Below are 24,971 nucleotides of genomic sequence, written 5' to 3'. Positions count from 1 at the left end.
TTGGGATTGCTCTGTAGAGTTTCGTTTTGGCCTGCAAAAATCTGCAGGACCAATCAGCAAACAGATGGGGGTGGCTAAGAACGATGACGTTGAGGTCGTGCGTCAGTTTGAGTTGTAGTTCAGTAATGGCAGCGGAGAAAGACGTGAGAAAAACTATTCGCTCCGTTGTTGCAAAACTGCCGAATATACAGAAGTTAAAGCCGGAGCAAGAACTAGGTTTGCTAAGTTTTGTTTGTCTGATTATTCTGACTTGTTGTTTCCAGACGGTTTCGGTGCATGATATACGTCACGACCACACGTTAGCGATTGGCTTTGGCAGATCCTGAGTGACTCTGGGCAGATCCAATAGTTTTAAACTTCAGCAATGGACCCTCCTTAACGGAAGTAACGCTTTGCAATGGAGAGTGGCCAGACTCTCTGTACAAATGAAATGAATGTACGAGAGTCTGGTTGGACCAGGCTAGGGTAACATAGCCAAACTCGTGCAAAATTATTTACAGTCAAAAACTCTCCAGCTTTGCAACCGAAGCTTAGTTTACGTGAAACTAAATGTCTAGACATAAATTAAATTTTGAACAACTTTGCCTGCAGAACCACTAAACATTGGAAGGGTTGTGGTCAATTTAACTTAAATGGCTGTAATTTATAAATAAAACCCTGAGTCTCCTTAAATGTTCATTGTTAGAAGGTATTTGGCTCCATCTGCTGGAGTAAAACTGATTTATCACAAGGGTTTCTTCCTCATGAGAATTAGACAGACAGACATTCACTGATGGTTCTCACTGTTCACACGACATGAGCTCCTAAAGCTAACGACAAATAATTATTAAAAATGATTTCCAACTCCTGGGTTTTCATTGTGATGTTCATCAGGGTGAAGGGTAAGACATTTAAAACACTTTCTTTCTGTAGCCGAATATTGTTTTAGTTGTGGTTGACCCCATATGGCAAAAAATACATTTCTTTGGCAAAAATATGTTCTCATTTGAATCAAATGAGAACATATTTTTGCCAAAGAAATGTATTAAGAAATGTATTTAGCATATATTTTATCAAAATTCATCATCAAATGATTTGATGATGAATGATGATAAAATAAATGCTAAATTTGAAAATATATTTAGTTTTAACCCTTACCTTCATACATTTATTATATTTTCCTGGCCAAAATATTTGTATAAAATGCATAAAGTATATAATACTATAAGTGTATTATATAAATATATTTAATTTGAACCTTTTCAAACCTGAAAACAAAGTTTTTTTCCAATGTGATGTATATATAAATGCTTTAAAATTATACTAATTTATAAAATATATTTTAAAATATACAAAAAATGGCCAAAAATATATTGTTGAGAAATACATTTTTGTACAAAGATTTCAAAATATTTCAGCACATATATTTTTGGCCATTTTTTTATTATATTTGAAAGTATTATTTATTTATTTTTTTGCCGTATGGGACTGGCTTGCTGAACATTTTTAAGTTGGTCAATAAATGCTGTCATGTAAATCATAAATCATTACTCAATACTGTTTAATATTTTTAAACAATGAAAGATTTCTTTACATATTCACATTGTTTATGAAATTGAATAGGCCTAGTTAATTCTGATCGGTTGAGAAATGTTCTACGGGTATGCATTATTTTTCGATAAATGCACAACTAACCTATGAAATCAAAATAACTAGACCAGTGTCTGGGGTAACAATGGTATAAGTGGAATAATTGACTTTGGTCCTTTTTATTGTTTGCTAATTATTATTATTATCAAATAATTCAACAGCCCATCGTCAATTATTCTTTTAGATTAGTTCAGCAGTACAATGGTGGTAGGCGGAAACAGTGCTTTAGTTAGCTGTTTAGCTTTTTTGGCCTTTCTAACAAAACCACATGGTCATAACACTGATCTTTTACCTCATGCATGATTGTCCGTGCTCTCAGTGGTTTTTACCTCAGCACCTCTGGCTCTTGCTGCAGGATGTGGGCAGGGGCGCAATGAACAGTTTCAAAGGGGATAAGCGAGACAGAATTTTGAGCCCCTTCCTTTAGATTATTTTTTGACTTTCATATAACGTGTAGCTATATGAAATTACTCAGTTGAGTGCGTTTATTTAATTTTACAGGTCGCATTTGTAATTAAAAATAAATGCATGATGCAAAAAAAGATTTATTCGAAAAACGAATAGCCCAGTCAACACTTTGATCTCTCAGTGAAGTCACTATGAGCTTACATGATCCTCAAAATGTTGTCACAATATGTGCATCACAGTGATCGAAAATTGTAACCACATAGCGCACTCACGGTTTGCTCATATATTAAGGTCACCATATGAGGTCACCACACACTCACTGGGCGCTAACAATACCCATAAAGCACATGGGATGAAAACTACCAGATATCGCTTTAGAGAACGAATATTCTAGCGTTTGCTAATCGGAAACATGTCGCAGAGACGTCAGCATTTAATTGCAAATATTATACAGACAATAAAAAAGTGAAAGAAACATGATTGTCTCTGCATTTAAAGGAATAGTCTACTCATTTTTAATATTAAAATATGTTATTACCTTAACTAAGAATTGTTGATACATCCCTCTATCATCTGTGTGCATGCACGTAAGCGCTAGTGATGGTCGTTTTCGAAGCACTGCTTCATGAGGCTTCGAAACATTTACGAATCTTTTGTTTCGAATCAGTGGTTCGGAGCGTGTTTCAAACTGGCCAAAGTCACGTGATTTTAGCAAACGAGGCTTCATTACGTCATAACTGTTTCAAAACGTTTCGAAAATCCGATGGTTCACCACTAGGGAGAGTTGATCACATGACCAGTGTCTAACATGTTTTGGTGAACTCAGGTCAGTTTTATTATAAAAGTTCATAAAACATTTATCCTTCTGACTAATAACGCTGCCATTTTGTCTATTTATTATTTATAGACAGATTTAATGACAAAAATGTGCATAATTAAAAGGGTAGTTAGTTTTAATGATTTGTTTGCCCTAAATAAAACTAAAAACACATAATACACGTTTAACTATGTCTTAATTAAGTTAAATAATTTTTTTAACATATTTTAATAAAAATCTTGCTATTATTTTGTAAAAAAAAAAGTGTAAAATGTTTGGCCATATCTGCTTTACACTATTTTGACCAGCAGGGGTCGTCAGCGTGTGTGGTGTTTCGAACTGCTTCGAAAAACTGAACCAATTTTCGAAGCAATTGGTTCAATTGATTCGAAGCTTCGAAAAGCTTCGTTTCTCCCATCACTAGTAAGCGCTGGAGCGCGCTGCCACGCTTCGATAACATTTAGCTTAGCCCCATTCATTCAATGGTACCAATCAGAGACAAAGTTAGAAGTGACCAAACACATCAACGTTCCTCCTACCCAAGACGAGTAGCTATACGAGCAAGCCCGGCGGCACAAAATAAAACATAGCGCTTTTCCAAGCGGATTCAAAAGAGGAACTATACTTTATGGCGCAACAGCACCCTTGGGAGCACTTCGACTCGCCTGAAAAGTCCGCTCCCCTTCTCACTCTCATAATGGGAGAGGGAGGGTGTTACTGCGCCGAGTCGAAGTACTCCCATAAGTGCTATTACGCCATAAAATATAGTTCCTCTTTTAAATCCGCTTAGAAAAGCACTACATTTTATTTTGTACCACCAAACTTGCTCGTATAACTACTCGTCTTAAATAAGAAAAACGTTGATGCGTTTGGTCACCTCCAACTCCATCTCCAAATGGCAGCATTGAATGAATGGGGCTAAGCTGGGTGCTGTCGAAGCGTCGCAGCGCGCTCCAGCGCTTGCGTGCACGCACACAGATGATAGAGGGATGTATCAACAATTCTTGGTTGGGGTGATAACATATTTTAATATTGAAAATGAGTAGACTATTCCTTTAACCCTTCCACTGAGTAGTGAAGCCATCCATTGCAAGTCATGAACACACACAAATGCACATACATACATACACGCACACTATCACTGCATGCAACACCCCAACAATCAATCACTTCCTGCCAGCTGTGGGAATCGAACCAGGTTGCACACACAAGTCTGACTCTCTAACCACTAGGCCACAATGCTTGGACAAAACAAATCTGTGAATCCCGGTTACTTTTACCTCCAATCTGTGTGAGCTTTCTAAAACCTTTATTTAGGCTTCTTGATGCCATAACGTTGTTGTTGATATTTTATATGATACATTACACACCATGTGTATGGCTGTATAAAATGCTGTGTAGAAAGTGTACCAAATTTGATCCTATGATCATTCCTATAATATTTCTTAGAAATTATAGGTAAGAAGGGTGACATTCTACTCTTTTTCCAGACATGTGTGCTGTCCTGCTATAACAGAATGACTGTGCCGTTCCCCTAAAATTATGACCATAATATGAGCACACAGTGAGTGTACCGTGACTTCACATTGTGACCGTCGTTCGATTTTGTTTTTACCCTGTACAGCACTTTGGATAGCTCTGCTATGTTTTAATGTGCTATATAAATAAAATTTACTTATGTGGCATGACGAGGGGGTGAGAGGTTAGTTTCATGACGAAAACAAAGATTTTACATAAAATTCCGACTACGCCACCCCGGGACTTACACCCAGGGAAATATTCCTTACACCCAAAAGGGTGGTAAGGCACACAAGTTCGTTCCCCTTTAAAAAGAAGAGTGCAAAAGACATAGGTATAGTACAAAAATAGATTTTATTTAGACAGAATTCCTTAAAATTAGCCCTCCCAAGACATACAAAATCACTCCACTTCAATGCACAATCAAATCTCAAAATGAGAAATTAATAGAAACAAAACAAAACATACAAACCAGCAGGGCTGAGGTTCCCAACAGGAGAAATTACTTTATCACGACTCGTGTTTACAAAAGGCACACACACACACACACCCCACTGTGCACTCAGACTACACAATCACACACGTCAAGTGTTACACAGCACGCCCTGAGGAGGAAGCACCACCACCGGAAAAGCTCCATCACCCGTGGGACCCCAGCTCCTGCAACAAACCAAAATGATATAAATAATTTATTCACACAAAACAAAATGGTGACGATCAGCCTTATTTCACAAGGCCGACCACCACCACAGACAGTAGAAGAAAATAAACAAATAATTTGATAATTAGTTAAATTAATTATACCAGTCCAAACCACCTGTATGTAACAGGAGGCAAGTATATAATATAAACATGTACCATTAACAAGGAGTCAATTATAGGCAGAACACAGTTCTCAGGAACCAACTACATGAACAATCCTATATACTAGCATCATTGGGTTATCTGAGCGAATTTTCAAAGACACAGGGGTTGTTCGTCACCAATAAGGGAAAATAAACAAAAAGAAACACAATGATGATGATGCATTTAAAACCGCCACTGGAGAGGTACTCGTTCTCACACAGAGCACACCACGGCTCTGTGATGGTCACATTAAAAGTGGAGCGTTAGTTCTAGCCGCTCAGCAGAACCAGACATGGTACAGTTCCGCGTGTAGCAGTGCAGCTAATGACGTTGTTAGCAACGGTGCAACACCGTAGTGCGAGAAGCAAAGACACACCGCAAGGGGAGACACGGCATAGAACGAAAGGGAGACTCCTACAGCGAAACAAATATAACGTTAAAACTACACACAACACGAACATTAAGACTTCATGCTAGACACTTACCGAAAAGTGGCATCACCCCAGACAATTTACTGTTTTGAGGCACAGGTTAACCAACAGCAGGAAAACCATAAGCCAACTGAGGGTACACCATCACGTACACCACGGACAGCACAAGGGCACCAGCACGACAGACAACACACTAAAACCAACACAATAGTGATGTTAGGTTCTTGAACGAATCGTTCTTTTGAGCCGGTTCTCAGGAAGTAACCGGTCGAGCCGGTTCGCAAAAGACCAATGAGTTTAACACACAAGTTTATTTATTATTTATACTTACACATATCCGTAATTGTGCATCAGTGTCTTTTAGGAATCTTATTCAAGTTGTAGGTTTGTCAAATTTTTTTTACGATTTATTAATTATTTATGATCTGCGACTTAAACTGTGACCACAAACATTACTAACTTGTGAATGCAAGGCAATAAATCAGCTATGCCTTCACAAAAACAACTTTTTATTTAAATGTTTTAATGTGTTGACACAAACGACTTTATTTGAATGTTTCATTGATACAATAAATGCGTATAGTAATGTCATTTCATGATGACGTCAGGAACCGGTGAATCGGCTTTTTGAACCGGTTCAATGAGCCGAACTGTCCGAAAAGAGCCGGTTCGCGAAAATGAATCGGACTTTGCATCACTACAACACAACATTACTTTTAAATGACAAACAGATTAAAACTGCTAACCATAGCATTTTAGCAAGAACTCACCTGCCGCTAACGTTGCAAACCCCCAGGGGGGAAGTCGGACATGACGCATTCAGAGCAGCAGCCAATCAATCACCGCTTAAAAGGGGACTGCCACTCTCTGATAGGCGATACCAGCTGTCAGTCACAGCTCACCTAATCCTGCTACACTTACTTATATTTGTTACGCAATTAGATGCAAGGTGTTCTTTTAATGTTCTTTTTCTTTAATACTCACAAAACTTATTAACAAAACATCGATTGAAATTATCGTCATATAGGCTTCAACCAATTACAACACCCAATATGGCGTTTAAAATTACAGTCTGTCTTGTAATAATCGAATTAAATTGAAACCAAACATTACGACAATATTTAAACACAACAATACTCAAACATGAATATAAAACAGACAGTCTCTATTTGGATACATGTTGAAAACAATCTGATATAGCGTTTATAATAGTTGCACTAAGTTTACTATTTTGGGCAAAACCTCCGTTACAAACCTGAAGAAAATGATGCGCTGTCACCCCTGCTGAAAAAAACAGCTAAAACCAGCTTAAGCTGGTCAAGCTGGTTTTAGCTGGTTTAAGATGGAAATAGCTGGTTTTAGCTGGTCTCCCAGCCTGGCCAGGCTGGTCAAGCTGGTCTCCCAGGCTGGTCAAGCTGGTCTCCCAGGTTGGCCATGCTGGTCAAGCTGGTCTCCCAGCCGGGCCAGGTTGGTCAAGCTGGTCTCCCAGCCTGGCCATGCTGGTCAAGCTGATCTCCCAGCCTGGCCAGGCTGGTCAAGCTGGTCTCCCAGCCTGGTCAAGGTGGTCTCCCAGGCTGGCCAGGCTGGTCAAGCTGGTCTCCCAGGCTGGCCAGGCTGGTCTCCCAGCCTGGCCATGCTGGTCAAGCTGATCTCCCAGCCTGGCCAGGCTGGTCAAGCTGGTCTCCCAGCCTGGTCAAGGTGGTCTCCCAGGCTGGCCAGGCTGGTCAAGCTGGTCTCCCAGGCTGGCCAGGCTGGTCTCCAGCCTGGCCATGCTGGTCAAGCTGATCTCCCAGCCTGGCCAGGCTGGTCAAGCTGGTCTCCCAGCCTGGCCAGCTTAAACCAGCTAAGACAAGCCAGCCTGACCACCAAGCAGGCATGACCAACCTTCAACGTTGACATTGATACAATGTTGAAACGACGGTGAATGGTAAACGGTTGCAAAAGGTTAATGCAATGCTTAAAAATCAACGTTGAAATTTGGTTGAAATAATGTCAGTACGGTGAATGGTAAATGGTTGTTTTATGACATTTTAATTTGTGAATCCTTTAGATAAAAATGTAAAAACTCATTTTATGAAAATACTTATATTTTTAAAATTTAACAAAAGTAATTGATCAAGTTAAAAATATATTAGACACATGCAAATAAATCATCTTTGTATCTTTATTTTTCCCTTTCAAAACAAGTGCCTTTTTGGTAAATATTTTTCTAGGTTGCTCATATTATATAAAGTTTAAGAAGCTACAAATATTTTATGTTTACTATTACATTGATTTTAACATTGGTGGGGCATGTGATTTCCATATGATGAATTCAGGAGATGGATTAGGCTATTTTTGTAAGCATTATTATGATTGTTTTATTTTTAGTATATTTTCATCACAATGTCTAAAATATAACGTTTGAAATATAAATTTTAAGAATACCATTAATAATGTAATAACATCCAACCTTTTCTCGGCTTTCTTTACGGTGCCACAGACAGCTCCCTCAGCCTTTTGTAAGCAAAACATGCCCATGCGGGCCCACTGTGGGGTTTACTGTGGGGTTTACTGTGGGACAGTGTGGACAGGGCAAACTCACACCACATCCCAAATGCGCCCCACACAGGGCCCATATGGGCAGGGCGAGCAGGCTCCTTATGACTTTTCCCTTTTGAGCCCCATGGGGGTTTTTAGTGGGCATGCCCACAGAAAACCCACACATGCCCCATATTTTTTTTAGCTTGCCTCCATTAGTTTGCCATAGTAGGGCCTAATAATTTTTTTAAATATTTTATTTTTAAAATAAGTATTATTATTAAATTATTAAAATAATTATCATTGGTTGTTATTATCTTAGCAGATAATTTTTTATGTTTATTGTTGTTGTTAAATCAAAAACCAGTTACTACACTTTTATTATAATAAAAACATTTCTTTTATTTTTTTATAAAGCTCTGTCCATTTAGAACAAAATGTGCATGCATGTTTATGAAATAATTGAACCCACCCCCGGATGAAGATCTAAAAAGCTATGTTTTAAAAGCACAATATTTCTGTTTATTTTAATAGAAGAAATATTTATTGTTAAACAAGTTCTAATGTTCAGTTCTTCTGGACGTGGGACATCTCTTTTACCATCTTTATTGTTTTTTTAACATTTTGTCTTTTGTTATGTTTTATTAGCTATGGTTATTAGTCATGTTCGACTTTATGCTGCGCTGCGAGAACCGACATCATACGTTGATGACGTCAATGTATCGCGAGAGCGAGTCAACAAATTACACTCTCGCGGTACATTGACGTTATCAACCTGTCAGCGCAGCAAGAAGTCGAACACACGTATTTGCGGGCACGCGCCTCCGTCCTCGTGAGTTCAAAGTGGATTTTAACCGTTTACCTCAGACGACAGTTTTCATTTCTATGGCAAATTCTAAGGTAAGTTTTTATTAATTCCTGGTTACGTCATTAAAATAAGTTCACAGTTATGTTTGTTTTGTTTTTAGTAACAGTTAATTCGATATGACTCAAATATTCTGAATTTTAATGTTGAATGTTGATGCAGTGGTTTGACTGAGCTCGTGACGCATCTGAGCTAATGTAGTAAAGCTCTTTTATTTGTCTTTAACTTACCTTCTATAAAAATGTGTTATCCTCGTTCTTCAAATGTATTTGACATTGTTTAGTTAATTATAACGCAAGTTATTTAAATGTAGGGTTTGACGCGTAAATGTAAGGTTATTTAACTTACAGTACGGGCACACAGTTTACAGTAGCCTGTTAAAACTGTTAAGAATTTAAACAGAAGCCATCAATTCTGGATTAATAACTATTGTATATTTATGTTCACTTTTCTTTACAGGTCATTTTCTTGTTGTGTTTTGATGTTTTCCATTGACTGAAGAGTAAGTATTACTATGTATGTTTATATTTGCATCCAAAACACAAGTGCTCAAAAAGTGCATATCTGGTTTATCATTGTCATTAGGAAAATATAAGAAAATAATTTAGGATACAATGGTTATTGTTCAGCACAGCAATTCATTTCTTTTGTATGTCACTATTCCTAGTATGTAGGCTTACATATTTCAAACCCTTTGTTTTCAATAGACAGAGCCAGAAGTGAATTCATAGTTCAGAGTGGATGTTGACACAAGTTTTAGAGAGGCTTCATATTGACATATAAAATTGGTCTTTGTGGTGGTGTACATAACAGCATTATTTTCTATCTTTATGTATTATGGTTTTAATCATAATTTTTTAAATGATGGCTATGTCCATGAGCTACCACCCACCATTGTAACGCACCACCAAGCTAGCATGTTGTAATAGAAATCAATCATTTACAATTTATTTTTGAAGCATCTCCCCTACAACATTACAATGCATTTAGTATTTGTTTTGTATTCAGGTCAAATTCTACTAATCATAATAACTAAGATACAATGTTTTGTATTTCACAATTTATATTTCTTTTGAAAAGGGGCCATTATTTGTTTTTTATTTTATTATGTGTTTTATATTGTAGGCAGATTACCATGCAATTTGAAGAAGTGTGATAAAATACACAGAGGTGAAGTCATGTGTCTTTCCAGATGCCCAATCTGTACCACTCAAAAAGTAATGGAAGTGACAGTGTACCATGACAAAAAATTTAAACATTCTTTATTTCTTTCAAAGTTGTACTTGGGCCACAGTTTTTTGTATTTCTAACCAAAACATTACATTTATGATTGTATACTAATGAAATATGTTTTTCTTTTTCTGAACTTTATCAAACGCAATGATAGCTAAGATGAGCCTGAAGAGGAGATTTGGGAAGATGCTGTTTATAAGTCTTTGCTTTGCCAGATCACCTGTGGTAAGTTTGTAAAACATATATTAAAAATAGCACCAGACCATCATCTAATCAAATTTTTTGATCAGGTCGAGATGTCTGCTAACAAGATCCCTTGTTGGTCTGGACGAGTTTGAAGTCTCTCACAGACAGTCCAGAAGGTCTGGAGTCCATCTTAGCTTTTATTGGTAAGGGACTGCACAAAAGGCTGTTTGACCCACACGTAAAGCAACCACTCAATGTTTGCTCTGTTCAGCATCTCTTGGGGGGGGGGTTAAAGTTGATATGACCTAAGTATTCCGACCCTTTACTCAGTACTTAGTTGAAGCACCTTTTGAAGTAGCAGATCCAGCCTCAGGTCTTTTTGGGTATGACACAGCAATCTTTGCAACTCCTGGATTTATTTTTTTACCAAAGCGATCAGAAGCACCATTCACTTCTTTAGTATTCTGTTATCCTACTATGGAGTCAATGGTGCTTCCGGTCAGTTTGGTTACAGACATTCCTCAAAATATCTACATGTGTTCATTAGAACCCATCAGCAACCATCAAGAGAAATTGGAGGCAGCTGAGCTAAATTGCAGATATTGATGCATGATCTGTATAATGTAAATATAATATTTATTTTTCATACATTTGCAGAAGTTTCTAAAATTCAGTTTTTACTTTGTCATGGGGTATGTATTGTAGATTTATGAGGAAAATATCTAAACAATTACAGTATCATGCAACTACCTTAAAATTTAAATGTGAAAGGGGTCTACCCTGAATACTTTCTGAATGCACTGTAGGTGATCTTGGTTGAAGCTTATTGTCACCGTAAACACAACAGCTTTCTTCCTTCATCAGATGGCTATGCTATGTTTCTAGACAGACCATTAAAGAACACACACCCTGATGTGCAATAACCAGATTTTTTTATACATGGGCTAAAAATGCATCATTTTTGAAAATGAAATAACTTTTGTTTTCTCTTTAGATGCTTTCATTGGGTTTTAAGTACAGTATGAGCCAGAATGGAAGGGTGTTGGTGGCCATAAGAAGACTGTGAGCTAAACCTACAACAAAATTCATATTTGCAGTTTTCCTATAAATTTTTTTCTATTCAGATGAATAAAATGACTTTTAAATATTATTTTGTTTTCATATTTTATGTTTTTATTCTGTATTTGGAATATTCCACTTCCGCACTACTAACTGGAAACCTAACTGTTTGAAAGAATTTGTTTTATCTATAAAAGATCAATTTTAACAGCTGCTTTCATGTTTATTTAGAAAGGGTAGGCACATGCCATCGTTCACATTCAAACTTTACCTACTTTAGGTGTTTAGTTTTATGGATGGGGTTGTACTGTAGGTAATGAGCAGCAAGTTGCATTCTTGTAATAATTACACTAAAAACATGATTTGTACAGCAAATCATTTGGTGAGTATTGAAATTTAAAGTAAAAATCTTTATTTAGTGTTAAAAAGTGTGTTAAAACTGCTTTGCGATATCAACCTTGATTCACCTATGTTGAAAGTGTGACGTTGAAACAACATTGATATGTTGTGAAATCAACATTGAAACAACGTGAAGTCAACTTTGATTCACTTTGCAAAACCAAAAGGTAATTCAACGTTGATGCAACTTTGGTCCCTGACGTTGATTCAACGTTGAAATGCCGGCTGAGAAGCTAAGACCAACCTAAACCAGCTAAAACCAGCCTGGCCAGCTAAGACCAGCCATCCTGACCAGCTAAAACCAGCCTGGCCAGCTAAGACCAGCCTGACCAGTTTAAACCAGCCTGGCCATCTTAAACCAGCCTGACCAGCTAAGACCAGCCACCTGACCAGCTTAAACCAGCTAAAACCAGCCTGGTCAGCTAAGACCAGCCATCCTGACCAGCTAAAACCAGCCTGGCCAGCTAAGACCAGCCTGACCAGCTTAAACCAGCCTGGCCATCTTAAACCAGCCTGACCAGCTAAGACCAGCCTAAACCAGCCTGACCAGCTAAGACCAGCCATCCTGACCAGCTAAGACCAGCCTGACCAGCTAAAACCAGCCTGACCAGCTAAAAATTGTCGCCAAAACCCCTCTTAAACCAGCATGATACACCAGCTATGACCAGGCTGGGAGACCAGCTATGACCAGGCTGGGAGACCAGCTAAAACCAGCTTGACCAGCTTAAGCTGGTTTTAGCTGGTTTTTTCAGCAGGGACATTAAAGCCAGCTCTTAGTCATTTAAAATTTAACTCAATTACAATGGCTTAGACAATTCTCCTATTTCTTGTTTATTTAAAATAGAGTTTAGCTGTTGTTTAGGTGTTTTGGTTTTGTTTGTTTGTCTTCCCTTTTGATATATTTGTTTTCCCTTTTGATATGTTTGTTTTACCTTTTCTTATATTTGTTTTACCATTTTTTGCATACCGATTGCATCACATGTCTGTCATTATTATTATTTATTATGGTGATTATGAAGATGATGATTGATTCATCTAAGAGGAAGTGAGGTCATGCTGGTCAAGGGTTACATGCGCACATTTATTGTTGTAGCCTATGATGCACCTGAGAGAGAGAGACTCAAGACGCTGACTCGCGGTTATGCCGGTACACCGCTGAGTCTGAAGTAATTAGTGCCTTTTAAAGTTGCGTTTTGGACTCATTTCCCTCTCAGTTTGTATGCAGCCAGCGAGGTAGGTTTGTGTATTTTTGATGCTTTATTTCTTGATTTATTTGCTCTTTTGATTGTGTTGTTAGATTGTTTATATTATGTTTTCTACTGTTTTAAATAGTTCGACGGTGGATTAAGGATGAATTAAATAAACAAATAAATCCATCAGTAAACGAAGAACTTTGGTTTGCGTGTTTTCTGGAGAGGAGTGATATAGAGTCCACAATTGCAGAAAATCATATTTTTAATTACCCTATTAAGTTATTGTCAATTTTACTTAACACAAAGTAATTTACAGTAGTTTTATATCAATTTACTTTGCACTTTACTACAGTGTTAATAATTAAACGTGTACAATAATAAAAAAATAAAAAACGGAAAAGTGATGACGGTGAGGCCCCCTAGCGTACTCATGGGCCCATATGCCTGGCATACTCTGCACCCCCCTAACGACGCCCCTGGATGTGGGTTACTAATAACTTCCTGATGTTTAGGACCTCAGTTAAAAACATTAAACTGCTTTAAAAATGCCTGAAGAAGTCCCACAAAAAATATCAAACAAATTTCATTGACATCACAGCTGTCTGTCAGTTAAACAGTTCATTTCAGATTGTGAAACCACATTATGTGGTTCACAACACGGCATAGAACAAGGAGCTGGTTACCACAGAGTGGTAGATCATTTTGTTGCATGCCACCTCAAGAAGTACAGTCGACTTTGTCCCTTCCTGTATATTGCCTCTGTGTTCTGATTCTTATTGTCATTGTAAACTCATACGTATTTGTATGAGTCAACAATTTCCACATCACAGTCACTCATATAGACAGGGGTGGGCCTTTTTTCTCCTGAAGTCGATTACAATTTCCTTAGTTTTTGTCACATTGAGCTGTTGTTGATTAGCTTCACATCACTCCACAAACCTGTTAATAATGGCACTTTTACATAGTACCCCACGGGTTGGGTCAACTCAGTTTTCAGAGCTTTTCCACTGGGTGCACTAACATGAAGAAACACATGGTTTGTATCATACAGAAGCACATGGCGTCACTTTTTAAAGGTCCCCGTAGGTCACATTCCTGGGTGTAATAAAGTCAAACTGAGCAGCGTAAACAACACACAACTTTACTTGTACTTTGCAATGCACTGACGTCACACACAGTACAGGCTTTTCCTCTTAAAGGGGAAATGTTCACATTAACTCACAGGAACTCTTAAAGGAACACTACATTAAATCACTTTATAACATCTCTTCCCTCTTAAATTCCAAACTCACATTAACATGTTACTCAATTTCCCATCATTTTTTTTTTTTAAACACCAGGAACTTGAATGTTCTTTGCTTAAGACCTATAAATTTAGTCTACTAGGTGCTTTTCTTTGGCGTTCAGATCTCCTAAATGTCTCTAATGTTTGTCCTGAACACTCTGGTACACTGTCCTGAGGCAGAGCAGCTTCTGATTGTGCTGAAACACTTGCGCCCTCAGCATTCTGCGTGCTTGTCTGCTGTTGAGGAAACTCAACTTCCCCCAGCACAGAGCTTTCCTCTGAACTTGTCACTTGATATGGTGCTCGTGGCCCCGTCTCAGTAGTTTGACGTAACCTTACATGGTCCTTATGCCGACGCATACGACAACCATCGGACACTTTCACGATCACAGAGTGCGGCCCACTGTTCTCCAAAACGACTCCTGATAGCCATTTCTGACCACGACCAAAGTTCTTGATGAAGACAGCTTCACCTTCCTGAAAACGCCGGTCTTTTGCATGCTGGTCATGCCGAAATTTCGGCTTTTCCTGCTGAGCTCTTACTCTTCCCCGAACATCAGGATGCAGCAAGTCTAAATGAGATTTTGGTTTTCGACCCAACAAGCATTTCGGCCGATGTCTGCCCCGTTGTCGTTTGTGGCGTAACCCGATACTGAAAAAGAAAACGACAAAGGATAGTTTCGACACTGTCACCTGACATTCTTTTTAGGCCCTGTTTCAGTGTTTGTACGGCTCTTTCTGCCAATCCATTTGAAGCAGGATGGAAAGGCGCTGTGCGTACATGACGAATGCCATTCCCCTTCATAAATGTTTGAAACAGCTCTCCAGTAAATGTTGGCCCATTATCCGTGACCAGCATATCTGGCAGTCCGTGCACTGAAAACACCTGACGCAAAACGTCAATCGTCACTATGGCTGTAATGTTCTTAAGCACATGTGCTTCAATCCACTTCGAGTGGGCGTCCACCAAAACAAGAAACATCCATCCCATGAAAGGATTTGCAAAATCCACATGGATCCTGGACCATGGTTTGTCAGGCCATTCCCATGGTTGAAGCAAGACTGGTGAGGGCATTTTCTGATTACTTTGGCAGTCAATACAGTTCTTTACTTTTTCCTCAAGATCCTGATCCATATTCGGCCACCAGACGAATGACCTAGCCAAGCTTTTCATGCGTGAAATACCTGGATGGGCTAAGTGGACCTCTTCTAGTACTCTAGCCCGGCCCTGAGGCGGTACTACCACTCTCGAACCCCACAGAATGCAACCATCCTGTACAGACAGTTCCTCTTTTCTTTTCTCATAGGGTGCCATGTCCCCATCTTGAGTTGCGGCTGACCAGCTCTGCATTACAAATCTTTTAACTTTAGACAAGGTTTTGTCTTGCTCGGTCCAAGCTTTTATCTGTCTTGAGCTTACTGGTGAATCAGCTAGCGTTTTAAACAAAAAAACTGTCTCAGGAGGCAGAGGGGTGGACGATGGAGTGTCTGGGAGAGGCAAACGACTCAGTGCATCAGCATTGGCATTTTTTTTCCTGCCCTGTATATAATGTGGTACTGGTAAGCAGATAAAGTCAACGCCCACCTCTGGATGCGAGCAGATGCCATGGAAGGAATGCTCTTATTCTCACTGAACAAACTCATCAATGGCTTATGGTCTGTATAAATGGAGAACCGACGACCATAAAGGTACTGGTGAAATCGTTTCACTGCAAATACTATGGCCAGACCCTCCTTGTCCAGTTGGGAGTAACCCTTTTCTGCCTTTGTCAACGTCCTCGATGCAAATGCAATGGGCTTCTCTGAACCATCCTCCATAATGTGTGATAGCACCGCTCCTATGCCATACGGCGAGGCATCACAGGACACAGCGAGCTCTTTCTCTGGATCAAAGTGTACTAAAACTCTGGCTGACTGCAGCAGGTCTTTAACTTTATTAAATGCTGCCGTCTGCTCAGCTCCCAACAGGCAAAAACTTGCCATAGTAAGTAACCATGCCCAGGAATGATTTGAGCTCGGATACATTTGTTGGCTTGGGGGCATCTCTGATTGCCCTGACTTTCTCTGGCACTGGACAAAGGCCTTGGGCTGATATTTGATGTCCCAAGTAGGTTACACTTTCTGCCTGAAATGTGCATTTACTCTGTTTCAGTCGAAGGCCTGCTTCCGACATCCTCTTTAGCACCTGTTCCAAATTACTGAGATGCTCATCTTCTGTTTTCCCTGTGACCAAAATGTCATCCAGGTACACAACCACGTGAGGACTTCCCTGCAACAAGTTATCCATAGTTCTTTGGAATATGGCCGGGCTGGATGACACTCCGAAAACCAGCCTGTTGTATTTAAACAAGCCTTTGTGGGTATTAATAGTGACGTACTGTTTAGACTCCTCCTCCAGCAACAACTGCTGGTAAGCGTGGCTCATGTCAAGCTTCGTAAAAGTTTTTCCCCCAGCCATTTTTGAAAACAGGTCATCTACCCGTGGAATAGGGTAGGCCTCTGCTTTTGATGCCTGGTTAAATGTTAATTTATAGTCCCCACAGATGCGTACTGTGCCATCCTCCTTCAATACAGGCACGATTGGGGCCGCCCAATCAGAAAACTGAATTGGTTCAATGACTCCAAGTTGTTGTAGTCTCTCTAGTTCTTTCTCCACTTTATGCCTCATTGCATATGGGACAGTTCGGGGTTTGAAAAACCGAGGAGTAGCATTTGGGTCCACAGAAAGTTTTACTGTGGTGCCCTTCAAGGTTCCCAGTTCGTCCTTAAAAATGTCTGAGTACTTTGCAATCACCTCATCTGCACTTCTCTGACGTATTAGCTTGATTTCACCCCAATTTAACTGAAGTTTACTCAGCCAATCCCGCCCAAGTAAACTCGGACCCGCCCCCTTTACTACAAGCAACCGAGCCCCAGCCTCTTGACTGCCATATGCAATATTTACTGCCATAGCCCCCACTACTGGAATAATCTCACCAGTGTATGTTCTCAGTTTTATGGAAGATTTGGATAATGCAAATCTGATAATGCAAGTCTACTGAGCTGTAGACCAAAGCTTTTCATAGGTCTCCTCACTGATAAGTGATGCTGAAGCCCCAGTGTCTATTTCCATTCTAAGACTTGCTCCGTTTATTTGAATAGTAGCAAAAAGGGGTTCTATACGGGCGTCTTGCAGATTAAACATCGAATAAGTACAGGACTCCTCCTGTTCCATGTCTATCAGGTGATGTGCAGCTGGCTTAAATTTTCTCGCAGCCTTTGATGGATTTTTTTGGACTTTATTCCCTCTACACTTCTTCGCTAAGTGCCCTTTCTTGCCACAATTATGGCAGACTGTCTCTTTAAATTTGCACACATTTGCATAATGTGCTCCTCCGCACCTGTAACATTCTACTGTCTTTTCCTTTACAGGCTTACTGACATGTAACACATCACTTGCACCAGCACCTGCACTGCCATTCGCTTTCTGAATGTCTTTTGCATTGTTTGCTGCAGACTCCATTCCTTGCGCAATTTCCAGAGCTTTCCCAAACGAAAGCGTTGCTTCGCTGAGCAATCTACGTTGAATTACGTCATTATTAACTCCACACACCAAGCGATCACGTAGCATATCCTCGAGTGTCAACCCGAACTCACAATGCTCCGACAGCTGGCGGAGTTCAGCCACAAACTTAGAAATGGAATCACCAGGCTTACGAAAATGACTGTGGAATTAAAACGTTGCACTATCACTGAAGGTTTGGGGTTGTGGTGATTCTGGACGAGTGTAATTAAATCTTTGTATGGCAGCTCACCCGGCTTCCGCGGCGTCGCCAAATTCCTCATAAGTTTGTAAGTCTTTGCTCCACAAACACTTAACAAGATAGAGCGCTTCTTATCTGCGTACACAATCTCATTTGCGTCGAAGAAATGCTCCAAGCGCTCCGTATATTCCAGCCAGTCACCATTTTCCTCCACAAACTCTCAGACTGTTCCAAACGTCGCCATTTTCCAGCAATATACTATCACGGATGCAGACCTCTTCAATTCGGCAGTTGAAACAATACAGTGAGGGTTTTACTTTGCATCCTCGTCACCAAATATGTAATAAACTGAAAAACTGAGCAGCGTAAACAACACACAACTTTACTTGTACTTTGCAATGCACTGACGTCACACACAGTACAGGCTTTTCCTCTTAAAGGGGAAATGTTCACATTAACTCACAGGAACTCTTAAAGGAACACTACATTAAATCACTTTATAACACTGGGACTGTCTTTTGTCCCGACCCTTAACATATAATCTTTGAACAGACTGCTGGTAATTTTCCTACATACATAATGGTAAACTAATTGATACACATAACTTGTTATATTCATATAGAACAGTGGTTCTCAAATGGGGGTACGCGTACCCCTAGGGGCAGGCACGTGCACACATAGACATCAAAGGGGGCTTGAGCACCTGCCCTTTTTATTCCTGGAGAGAAAGTGCCCTTTTTTCCGGGGTGCTTTTTAAAAAAATATATATTATGATCTTTATTCATATAACAACTGATGTCTGTCTGTTTCTTGTGTTTTTTACTTGTTGCTTATTTAATTTAACATGAATTTATTCAGGAATCATTTAAATGAGATTTAAACTCTTATATAAAGAAAAATAGCGCTATTTGTGGCACACAAGCGGTTAACAGATGAGTCCCGCCTCCAAAATTCACATCGCTAATATGATTGGCTTTACCTTTCCTTAGTCCCGCCTCTCTAACTTATTTCGCTTTATGATTGGCTTGCCTACACTCGTACTGCATCATTCGCGCTTCAAGCGCCAAAGCTGAGCCTGAACGAGACGCGATGTCCATAATTTGCAGGCAGCTACCGGTAAGTGTGTGAGGAAGAAAGCATTCTTATATTAACAGTTTTATGCACAAAATATGGGACACGTTGTTACACATAACGATTCAGGGACATTGTTTTTCATGGCAATCCCATATTAACCTGAAGAGTTGCAAACTTGTAACAGTGTAGTGTATGTAGTTTAAACAGACTGTTCATAAAATAATAAAGCACAAACAATAAAATAATTGCTAACTGCAGTAGTAAGCTTTTTTGTTTGCGTTTTTTGTAATGGCTGTTAAATAAGTATAATGTGTTATACTGGAGTGCTGGAGTAGATTGGGAAGAAATCTGATGGTTCAGTATTTTACTTGCCCAGTCAGAATTTTCACTGACATCACAAAAAAGTAAAATATAAAATACAAATAAAGTAGGCCTAATCTATATTTGTTGTTTCTGACATGTGTAACCCTAATAAATATGAAACCTAAGATTAAAGGTGCCATAGGATGTGTTGTCATAATATGTTAAATTGTTCTTTGACAATTACATAGAAGGTATGTTGCTTTATTAAGTGCAAAAAGTATCCAGAAACGTTTTACATGTCTATTTACAACCCTAGAATTTGTCATTTTAATTAAATGGTCTATTTTTGACCTATTTGAAAGGGTCATGAATAATAATGTTGAGCTCTGCTCTGAGGCTCATGCCAGAAGCTCATATTAGTAAACAGACCTTTTATTTTGAGCCCTTATCAGACAAAAATACATTTTGAGTAACAACTAACAACTAATCAGTTAAACGCTAGCATATGATATAGCATTTATTGGCATGTAGCGCTAACTCAGCAGTTACAACTCTGTTATTAGCATTTTAACAAATTTGTAATTAATATGTAATTTAATGTTTTCAAAACCTGCACATTGTGTAATGGCTTCCTTTGCTGCTCTATAAACCTAGACTACTAAGGAGACCATGGTGTCTGTGTGAACTGATTATTTCGTAGACATCTTTTGAAAATTAAACAATTGCGTGAGTTTGAGGAAGATAAAATTAATTAACTTTTTTAAATATTTTTTTTTAAAAAGGAACTCAGAATTGTGTTAATATATATATACTTTTTGTTTAAAAAAAAGAAAAAAAATACATAATTATGAAAGGTGCCCTTTATTTCACTTGAGCCCCTGCCCCTTAAAATGTCTGTGCACGTCCCTGCCTAGGGGTACTGCAGGGGGTACGTGAGAGAAAGTGGAAACTGACATTTAGGATTAAATCAATAAAATCAGTAAATCATGATGATAGTATTTTTATATGACATTAGGACTACACAAAGATGCATTTAAAAAATCATAAATTTGAAGCACATTGTACAAAATGCATGTGCGAGTTCAACCTGTTGATCTTGTCTGGCGCATGCGCTAAGGTTTCAGTTCAGCAGCTTTATAATTGCGCGAAATAATTTAAGTTAGGAGAGGTGGCTTCTTAAAAGAGGATGCTAAAAAGAGAAACCAAACCAGAGCCTCAAAAATACCAGCAGTTTTGTGATGAATACCAATAAGCAATAAACCTGCTCTGGGGCATCAGATATAATAACTCTCTCACTCTCATTTAATTTTTTAAAGCTAAATGTTGTTGTCTGGTTAAGGGGTACTCGGCTTGAAAAAAATCATAAAAAGGGGTACTTCAGCCAAAAAGGTTTGAGAACCACTGATATAGAAAATACATAATGGTAAACTTATTGATGCACATATTTATGTAGATTATACTTAATTCTTTGTATTTGGATTAATAAAGCTTTTTTCAATTGTCAGTCCAGTAAGGGGGTGTAGTTATCTGAAGATGTATGTGTGGGTATCAGCTTTAGGTGGGTTTGGTGGTGGGGTATGCTGAGGGCTGTTGTTGGTACTTCCAGAAAATAGCTGTGGGAGTATGGATCATTGGCGCATGGATGATGGAGGTAAGGTGATGTGGAGTTATAGGCCTCCTTGACATTGGCATATAGATCCAGTGTCATTTCTGGTTGAACATTTCACAAACTAGTAAAAAGTTTAATTTAGAGACAGATGGTTGAAGTTTCCCGATATGGCAATAAAGGCGTTTGGTTGCTGTGTTTGCAATTTTGTTATGACTGTGTGTTATAGATATGTACACTAGATGTCGCCTTGGCTACGGCAGGTCATTGGACCGAATGCATCAAATAGAGTCGCCATCTTGAAACAGGGGAACCCCGCATCAGCGTCATTGTAGACAATGGTGTAACGGAAATAAAATCACCATAAATCGCCATGAATGCGATTTTCTTGGTTTTCTTTTGGTTCGTTTCAACAGTCAGACATGTATTTTGCATTGAGTCCAGTAAAAAATTTAAGTTTTGATATTATAAAAATATACGTTTTCCAAATATAATGCATAATGCTAGTAGACCTAACATCAATACGCAGCACAAAAGTCCATCATTGTCCATGAATTTGAAGTATAGGCGGAGATAGCAGCTTTACCTAGATACTTCCTGACAAGACCCCTGTTCCAAGATGGCGGCGGTTTTGATGCATGCTTAGAACTCCAAGGCGGCATCTAGGGTATATATCTATGACTGTATGTATGACATCACCATAGACTGTAAAAAAAGATGGACGACGCCTGTTCACTCTCTTCCATTGGTGAAAAGTGAAGCCGCCTATGGTCCTGTCCCAAATGGCACACTCCGGACTTGTGGTCCTCCTCAGAGTCCACACTTTGATAACATCAAGTAGTCCAGACTTTAGGGACCCTTAATACAAGTCCACGTGGGTGCACCGGAGTCGTATTTTGGGACAGACTCGAGCGTCAAACCGGAAATAGGTAGAGAAGTTGCCCAATAGTGTGAACTCCTCCCTTCCGTCGTTTTATTGCTCTTTCGCAAGGACTTATGGGTTGGTAAAGTGCGCGAAGCCTGCTGCAGTGCGGGCTTCGCTGAAGACCGCATCAAGGGGGCAAAGGAGGCGCTGATGAGCACACTTCAAAGCGTAAAAATGACAGATGGGACACCCTACGGACTCGTGGACTAGCGAGCACGCGCAATTTAAGGCCACGAGACCGAAAGTCCACATGAAGTGCGCCATTTGGGACAGGGCCAATGTCCCGATATGGCGCTGATATATTGGGTCTTGAGTCTGCGCAATAGCGATTTCGGGACCAGTCATGCGCAGTAGTGAGCAGGAAGGGAAGGCGCGAAGTCTAAACCCCGCTCTCGCTCTCGTAGAATGCGCATATCACACGATATCACAGCTGTCAATCATGACGTGACACCACCGTTTTTATATCATTAAATAACTAACTAAACACAAACCTATTTTAAAAACAAACATTTGAATTTACATCAGCGTGATAAAAACTACAGTAAATGACAGAAACCAGCTTTGGAAAAAAGATAATTGAAGTGTAATTAATTTTTTTAGTTGGTCTCAAGTCCCATTGAATAACATGGGGAGGCGGGCTTTATGACCTGGGACCAGTCACTGGGGGGCGATCGAGACGTTTTGGCTTCACTTTTCAGGGCTTGTGCGGCACGCTTGGACATCACATGCTGTCTCTGCGCTTGCCATAGGTGGAATGTTATCATCGTCAACCCTACCGTTTCTCCCGTATTTAACCGTTCATTCCCACCATCATCCCATTTAAATAATTTCCTGTATTTCTAGTCTCTCTATAAAAAATCCCACTGGCCATATTTGATGTTTGCTACATTCACCTCCGGTAAAGCAGGCGGCAGTATCTAACATATCACTCCCACAAAACACCCACCAATAAAACAAGATCCCTTCTCTGGGATTGGTGGAGGATAAGGAGGCGTGCCAGCCAGCCGATACGAACTCACACATTTGGATGTGCTGGGGCACGTTCAAGTTCAAAACGGTGCGCAACGTTTAGCTACGGTTTCCGGGTTGAACAACATGTTTCCAGGAAACGGTGTGCACCGATGTGCAACAGGGTTTGAGATACGTTTTCTCTTGTTTGGTGGGTGTGTCAGAACTGCAGTCCAATCAGCAGCAATTAGTAAAAAAATCATGCGGTACTAAAGAGACAGCTTGCACAATGGGTTCATGTTTATTTTTCTCTTTCATTCTGGATGGCAAGTGCAGTTACTGTAACATCAAGTATACTGGCAAGAGCATAAATGCTAGATAAAAATAGTATGTTTGGGGAAAAAATGCCTCAGTAACTGAATGCAAGTAACAGGTGTGTTTAGGAGTTTTGTTTCTTTATTTCTTTACTGTATTATTTTCTTATTATACAGTGAGTTGTGACTGGCATGAGGTGAAGACTGTGATGGAGGGAGAAGATCTCAATCTACCTATAAGAAACACTGAACCTAAGAGTCTTGATGAAGTGATGTGGCAGTTTGAAAGTATCGATCAAACCTTCCGTATAGCACAGATGTATCAAGGATTTCAACCCTTTTATGATGAGAGATTAACAGGACGAGTGAAGATGGATGAACTGACTGGATCTTTGACCATCTATAACATCAGCACCAATGAATCAGGACTTTACACAGCAAAACTCACCATTAAGGGATTAATCTCAAGAAGAAAGATTAAAGTTGATGTTTATGGTAAAATTTAGCATTGCCACATTTCACACTCAGATTTCCCAGGTTTGCCTGGGATAGTATTATAGCACTCGAGTCCGGCTGGGATTGTATTGTTACTCTGAGTCTTCTGAATAACTGATGTCTGTGTTGGTTTTTGTTTTAAAGCACAAGTTTCTACACCTGCGATTAGCAACTCATTTCCTATTTCAAACCAATCTCAAGGTGAGTCTGCCCCTTCAATTTATTAGCTTTGAATTTCAAGTGAATAACACAACACAAATGATTCATACAAAAAATGCTGCCGTACAACTTTATTATCTGTCCAAGTAGAATAGTGCACTTCAAAATGTAGCTGAATGAAAGGAGTTTACAAAGTTTCCTCAAAGGAATGTTTAATATTTTGGATAAAAATCGTGGTTACTGCAATAGATTCAAATCTATTGACATTTGGTTGAAAATTAACCTTACAAAATATATGTTTACCAGATACATCACAGAAGATGCAGGAGTTTTGCTCGGTTCTCTGTTCTGTAAAAAACGACCACAACATCTCCATCTCGTGGTATAAAGGAAGTGAAATGGTGAACCAGACCAGCAGTTCCGATCTTAGATTTAATCTCACTTTACCTCTAAAGCTTTATTATAATGATACAGAAACATACAGATGCACTGCCGCAAATCCAGTGAGCAATAAAAGCATCAATCTTCAAATGAAAGACCTCTGTCCACATTTTGAAGGTAACAACCGTACCTCAGTACGTTTTTTTTTTTCGTACCACAGTAATCTCTGTACAACTTCAATCTTCAAATTGACAAATCATTTACTGACAGTGTGTATGTGTTTATTATTCTAGAAGAATCTCTGTCTACACATACAGACTGTCAGGAGTATTGTGGAGATGTTGAGGTTCTGATCCGGCTTGTTCTGTCTGGTCTGGTGGGAATTGCTACTGTTGTCTTTGTGGTTGATCATATGAGGTTCTGATCAGTTCATTATTATAAAGTGTAATCCCTTTCTTCTTCAGTGTACTTGACTAATAAATGTCACAGCTTAATAAACTGCAGCATTGTGTAGGATGTATGTTCTCTTTTGTCCATGTATTATACATTCCATGTTGTTCACAAGTGCAGTAACTAGGGTTGTGGCGGTATACCATGATATTAAAGGAACAGTATGTAGGATTGTGGCCAAAAC

At 39.2% G+C, this 24,971-nt stretch overlaps 1 protein-coding gene and 2 long non-coding RNA genes across 3 annotated transcripts; 2 read left to right on the top strand and 1 right to left on the bottom strand.

The window, feature by feature from the left end:
- Window positions 1-764: 764 nt before the first annotated feature.
- On the top strand, window positions 765-24,748 carry LOC141369340 (CD48 antigen). Its single transcript, XM_073875564.1, has 4 exons — window positions 765-881; window positions 23,480-23,797; window positions 23,942-23,998; window positions 24,263-24,748. The coding sequence occupies exons 1-4, from the start codon at window positions 833-835 to the stop codon at window positions 24,628-24,630; spliced, it is 792 nt and encodes a 263-aa protein (XP_073731665.1). The 5' UTR covers window positions 765-832; the 3' UTR covers window positions 24,631-24,748.
- On the bottom strand, window positions 4,549-6,505 carry LOC129441465 (uncharacterized). Its single transcript, XR_012372998.1, has 3 exons — window positions 6,420-6,505; window positions 5,704-5,842; window positions 4,549-5,032 (listed from the first exon to the last, which is right to left on the bottom strand). It is a non-coding gene; the product is annotated as an uncharacterized lncRNA (long non-coding RNA).
- LOC141369342 (uncharacterized) lies at window positions 8,932-11,603 on the top strand. Its single transcript, XR_012372997.1, has 5 exons — window positions 8,932-9,069; window positions 9,494-9,536; window positions 10,422-10,492; window positions 10,558-10,656; window positions 11,448-11,603. It is a non-coding gene; the product is annotated as an uncharacterized lncRNA (long non-coding RNA).
- Window positions 24,749-24,971: the final 223 nt, after the last annotated feature.

Source organism: Misgurnus anguillicaudatus, chromosome 13 (assembly GCF_027580225.2).
Source record: "Misgurnus anguillicaudatus chromosome 13, ASM2758022v2, whole genome shotgun sequence".
Classification (NCBI taxonomy): domain Eukaryota; kingdom Metazoa; phylum Chordata; class Actinopteri; order Cypriniformes; family Cobitidae; genus Misgurnus; species Misgurnus anguillicaudatus.
The sequence above is the reverse complement of the archived record's forward strand: the minus strand, read 5'-3'. Positions and strand labels throughout refer to the sequence as shown.

Coding starts and splice junctions, on each gene's coding strand:
- LOC141369340 (XM_073875564.1), top strand. CDS start 833: ATGATTTCCAACTCCTGGGTTTTCATTGTGATGTTCATCAGGGTGAAG. Junction 23,798..23,941: donor GATTAAAGTTGATGTTTATG/GTAAAATTTAGC, acceptor TTTGTTTTAAAG/CACAAGTTTCTACACCTGCG. Junction 23,999..24,262: donor TATTTCAAACCAATCTCAAG/GTGAGTCTGCCC, acceptor TATGTTTACCAG/ATACATCACAGAAGATGCAG.